General features: G+C 38.8%; 1 protein-coding gene across 5 annotated transcripts in view; it reads left to right on the top strand.

The window, feature by feature from the left end:
• The window catches only part of DLG2 (discs large MAGUK scaffold protein 2), a 307,910-nt gene extending 302,744 nt beyond the window's left edge, over nucleotides 1-5,166 (top strand). For all 5 annotated transcript variants that reach the window (XM_057364043.1, XM_057364044.1, XM_057364042.1 and 2 more), the window contains 2 exons: nucleotides 1,624-1,715; nucleotides 2,412-5,166. In XM_057364043.1, coding sequence (XP_057220026.1) covers nucleotides 1,624-1,715; nucleotides 2,412-2,518 — 199 coding nt within the window. In that variant the 3' untranslated portion in view covers nucleotides 2,519-5,166. The remainder of the gene's footprint in view (nucleotides 1-1,623; nucleotides 1,716-2,411) is intronic.
• The last annotated feature ends 13 nt before the right edge of the window (nucleotides 5,167-5,179 follow it).

Raw genomic sequence — 5,179 nt, 5'->3', positions numbered from 1 at the left:
CACAGTTTTTCTACCCCAGGCAAATCTACAACCTGGAAGTGTAACACAAATTTCTACCTGTTTCGAAGTACTTCCTATTTTAAACACCTCTTTATATTTTTTTATTTGTATTACCTTCTCTGCTGTTCAAAGACCTTGATGAAGATTTAATTTGCTACAAATAGATCTGAAAGGAGGTTGTTGTAAGCATTACAATATTGGTTAAATGCCTGTAAGATGAAAATGTTTAAGTTTGCCCAGGAATTTGCRGTGGAATGTCACACTTCTAGATAAAGTTTTGGTTCAGTCACCTAAAGAGGTGTTCAAGTCGGTGTAGCTGATGTGAAATCTATTTGAACTCAATTAGCAGTCTTTCCAACAAATAGAATTTGTAGCATTACAAATTTAGCAGGACAACACACAGATTATATTAAACCTATTTTTGTAATCTACAAATAACTGACAGTTTTAAAAGAAATATTATTGCAGAAGCAATATTTCTCAGCTTTCRTTTTACAAACCTGCTTTCTTCATGTCTTTAGTACTTCCGAAGAGATTTTTCTAAGCAGTGTTCTTAGTTCTATGGTTACTTATATAGGTAGGCAGCTTTAAGCATCCTGGACATCTTCCAGAGTGTTTTCCAGAAGCCAAGTAGGAGTTAGCTGCAGCAAGTTCATACTATTGCGTACTTTATAGATTTTTTTTTTTTTTTTGCATCATCATGTCCATAATTTCCCATATGCATCACTTATGGCATACTGTATACAGTCCATTACCACATGATTCAGTGCAAGGCATTAAATCAGATTTATGCAGAACACAGGGTGCTCCCTTCACTTGCTCTTCTATTTGCCTCAGAAAATTTCTGTCATGCTTAAAGAAAAATGAATCCATGCTGGGAAAAAATGCTAGAACAAGTGAAGTCTATTTATTATTGATAATTTGAACATCGGCAGGCCAACGAGTGTAAGGCATTGAATGAGCATGAGCTTGATTCATTGCAAGTATACAGTGGTACTAATACCTGAGTATGCACAGGCAAGACACCTCATTTCTTAAAGTTATTAAATAATGCTTCTCTTGAAAAAGAAATGCTCCATCAAATAGCAAAACACTGGAAAAAACCCAAGAATGTTACTCTCTGTCTTTGTTTTTGTAKTTATTGGCACCCAATAAGCAGTCAGTACAGCCTAATTCATCTGAGACCACCAGCTGAGTCTGGGAGATAAAGAGGTTCCTGGAGGGGCTTCAGGCAGACATCCTGAGTACACAGAGTGTGGGATATCCTGGATCCCAGACCTACCTATGGGTTCCTGATGTCTCAAGTCTATCTCAGTTAACAGCTACTAGAGGCAGGCCTTGTATTTTGTTTGAGAATGTAGAATCGTGAACCCAAGATAAAAATTTGGTGGAGAAATGTGAAAGGAGAAATGTGAAAGGAGAAATAGTCTAAAAAAGTAGTTTTGTACTACATAAGAATGAAATTAAATTGAAAATTTTGAAGCTGTCCATGAACTCCTGGGAGTATTTCAGCATTTTATTCTTGTACCAATCTCAATCCATCTGTGATTCAGTTGAACGTAACTTCTGAAAGCTGTTTGAGCAAGAATCTAAACTTTTTGATGACTTCYCCTGTCTTTCTAGGGAAATGAATAAACGTCTTACAGAAGAGCAAGCAAAGAAAACCTATGATCGAGCAATTAAATTAGAACAAGAATTTGGAGAATATTTCACAGGTATGTTTTTATTAATACTAYTTTATTTTTCCAAGATACAGTGTTTTATTGCAAAACAGCTGGATCAACTCTGTCTTTGACCTAGAGTACCTATCAGTGTAGTGAGCCCAGAGTAAGGATTTCTGTCTTGAGAGTGTTGTTTCCTTGAAATTTAAGAGCACTTGAGGCACTTGATTCCTCAAAAGTTTTGTCTCCTGAAGGAATCTGTGCCAAGGCAAATTAAGGGGCAAACCACTGCACTTTGTGTTGCAGTTGTTTTACCTTCTGTCAGCGTGGGTCTGATCTAGTTAACTTCAGCAGCCAAAAGTGAACTCACTATATTCAGGTCAGAAAGGCTGTAAATCTGCTGCTGCCCACACTGCAGAAGTGGTTTCTAGATGAAACAAAATGTAAAGCTTGACCTGAAAGAGTGGAAACATCTTGTGCTGCCCTCCTCAGGACAGAACTGCTAGTTCTCTGAACTCACCTGGCTCAGTCTTCTCAGTACAAGCAGTGGAGGAGGTCTCTGTCATAGGCAGGTGCCATTGATTTGAAGTTGTGTGTTATCTGCAGGGGTATGACTTTTCCATAATCAAAATCTCAGTATGCCATTTCCTTCTCATTCCATCAGTATCTCTGAKTATGCTGAAAATCTGCCAACACTGGATGCTTTATCTATCAATTAAAAGAAATATTGGTATGTTTTCTCTACTGCAGCTATTGTCCAAGGAGAGAGCTTAGAAGATATATATAATCAATGCAAACTTGTAATTGAAGAACAATCTGGGCCTTTCATCTGGATTCCTTCAAAGGAAAAATTATAAATTAGCCACTGCACCTCTGATTACGACGGGAGAATATTTAGAAGAAAATTATAATATACTATTTGGAGGCTTTCCTGTTTTTGTTGCATTTATGTTCTTTGCAGTCAATGTGAATTTTGATGAATGTACAACACAAAGTGTKTGAAGCCATGAAGGACACTGATGGGTCAAAGGGTAGGAACAAAAAAGACTTCTACCTTATAAAGCAAATCTGTTGTGTGCTCAGAGCACGAGTTGTAGGTATAAACTTTTGACGTGGAGACCCTCTGTCAAGGGGAGCTAAGCCACCTCCTGTGCCCACGCGGACATTTTGATCAATTTCAATGGCTGAGCTCAGTGTGTTGATTGCTTTAGAGAAGTTCCCAGCTCTTGAACCTCATATAGGGCTTGATCCTGCAAGGCGCTCAGCACTTGACCCCAATTCCTACACATGAATAGCCTGTTGACTTGGAGTCACTTGTGATCCTTCTCTATGCCATGCAGTCCCACCAATTCCAGTAGGACTATTCATGTGCTCAAAGCTAAGCACAGGCTTCAGCATTTTTGCTAGATCAGGGCCACACGCACCTTGCAAAATCAAGCTCAGAGTATCTGGTCCACTTCCTACTGAGGTCACTGTTASGACACTGTGACTTGACTGGGAGGTAGCTCCTGTTCTAAGCTTGTCATTGCACATTTGTAGTTGGTACACCTCGACTTTGGTAACTATGCACATCTTTTGATTTCTAAAACCAAGTCAAGCATTTCTTTTTTCCCCCTTTGGAAGCACTATTGCATCAGGAACTACCAACAATATGATTTATTTTGATGGCACTTAGGGGTGGGAGAGGATGGAAGCATTTCACATCACACACACAAACACACTCCCATGTGGACACACACATGTATGAGGATTCACAGCACCTATGTTAACAAGGAGGGATACAACTGGGAAAAGCTTTAAAATTTTTGATTGTCTATTTTATCATTTATATTGATAGAAGGCACTTAAAGATGGAATAATTTATAAAAATAAAAAATATATTGCTGTATAGAAACTAATTTCTATAGGTAAAATGTTTTTGTGAAGATATTTTGTAAAGATTAATTAATTGAAAGATTAAATATTTACACCCTTGTGCGACAGTCAAATGTAAAGAGGACCATCAAGTTRCATTATACTTCTTCCATAAGAGATTCTCTATTATCAATGACAAGCAAGATAATTCCTTAAATTGTAGTTGTCATCTTGTTTTTCTTTCAATTTGATCCTCTCCCTTGCCTCTATTTAATCATGATGAACTCTGTGGAAAGATCTCTTGAACTGACTGCCCTGTGCCACTTCTCTGAACACAAAAGGATAATGCATCTTTAAATTGAGATGGACAACTATTCAGAAGCAAAATGTCAGAGCTTAAATGCAATTAATAATTTCTCTCTTAGGAGGGAGGCACYCTTACTCCTAAATGTTTTATGATTCTTCCCGTTTCCTTCAGGGAAATAACAAAAGCATTTGATCTTTCCTCTCTTTTCAGGCAGGTCACCAACTAACTTATATCTTCATTCATTTCACAGTCAACAAGGGTCTTAAAAGCAAAAACTGAGGCAATAGACATTTGTGAGGGATTCGGGGAAAGTCTGTGGACTTGCAGTTTGGGGTGCGTGGAAGGGGAGAAGGAGGTATTTTTTTTCTCATTTCACGTTGCCCTTCTTCTGTATACTGATGCCATTCTTCACTGACTCACAAGGGGACAACTGCAAGAGATGCTATGGCAGTAAAACTGAATTGCCTTTGCTGCTGCTGGACCATGTTCTTTAGAAAACCCGCACTCCTGCCCCTGCTGCACTGCAGGAGTGCGATGATTATAGCTGGTGGCTACAGCAACCCTGACACTTACAGATGTCTTAAGGGCAAATGCTAAATAGACTCCTCTGCTACTTGTCTATTTGTAGCGTACCTTTCCACAGCCTGTCCAGCTGACAGGTCTGCCCAGCCAACTTCCGCGGACAGCGCGATGAGCTGGATGTTTGCAAAGCCGCCAGCAGTGACTTTTTAACCAGGGTTAAAAATACGGGCATTTTTAGTGGCCCTGAGWGGGCCTCTCACTCTTATTGCCCAACTACGGTAACTTCGAGAAGTTCACGCTTCTGTAACTACTTTTCTTGCCTGGTCAGCGCAGATTTATAAATAAGGGTTTCAGTTAAGTCTCCAAAAGAGTTTTGTAACCAGAAGGGCTAAAAACTATTTTTTTTTAATATAAATTAATGAATGCTTTGATTTTGGATAATTTTGCAGAAATCCACAGAGTGACCCCAGATCTTTGAAAGCCATGGATTTTTCCATGCTAGCAAAATACTATTGCCCCAGGTTGGGAAATAGCCCACCAGACCTGAAAAACCAAGTATCCTAAAACAGGAACTTCATTCTAATTTYCAGCTCTGTTTTTAAGCAATCAATCACATCTGCTTCTTTGTTTCTTAGTTCAGCATGCAGCCTTTTATGGTACTATCCTACTAGTAACTGTTTTGCTTTGTCATGTGCTGTGCTTTACAGTGGACAGTAACACTACGGCTGAGTACAATCAATTTTTCCATCAGTCCTTGGTTACTGTAGTGACATTATTTATTTTTCCCTGTCTATTGTTTGTGCTTCCATTTTAGAGTTGACATTGCACTTTTTTT

The sequence above is a fragment of the Malurus melanocephalus genome, unplaced genomic scaffold (assembly GCF_030028575.1).
Source record: "Malurus melanocephalus ecotype Western Australia unplaced genomic scaffold, MMel_1.1 scaffold_34, whole genome shotgun sequence".
Lineage (NCBI taxonomy): Eukaryota > Metazoa > Chordata > Aves > Passeriformes > Maluridae > Malurus > Malurus melanocephalus.
The sequence above is the reverse complement of the archived record's forward strand: the minus strand, read 5'-3'. Positions and strand labels throughout refer to the sequence as shown.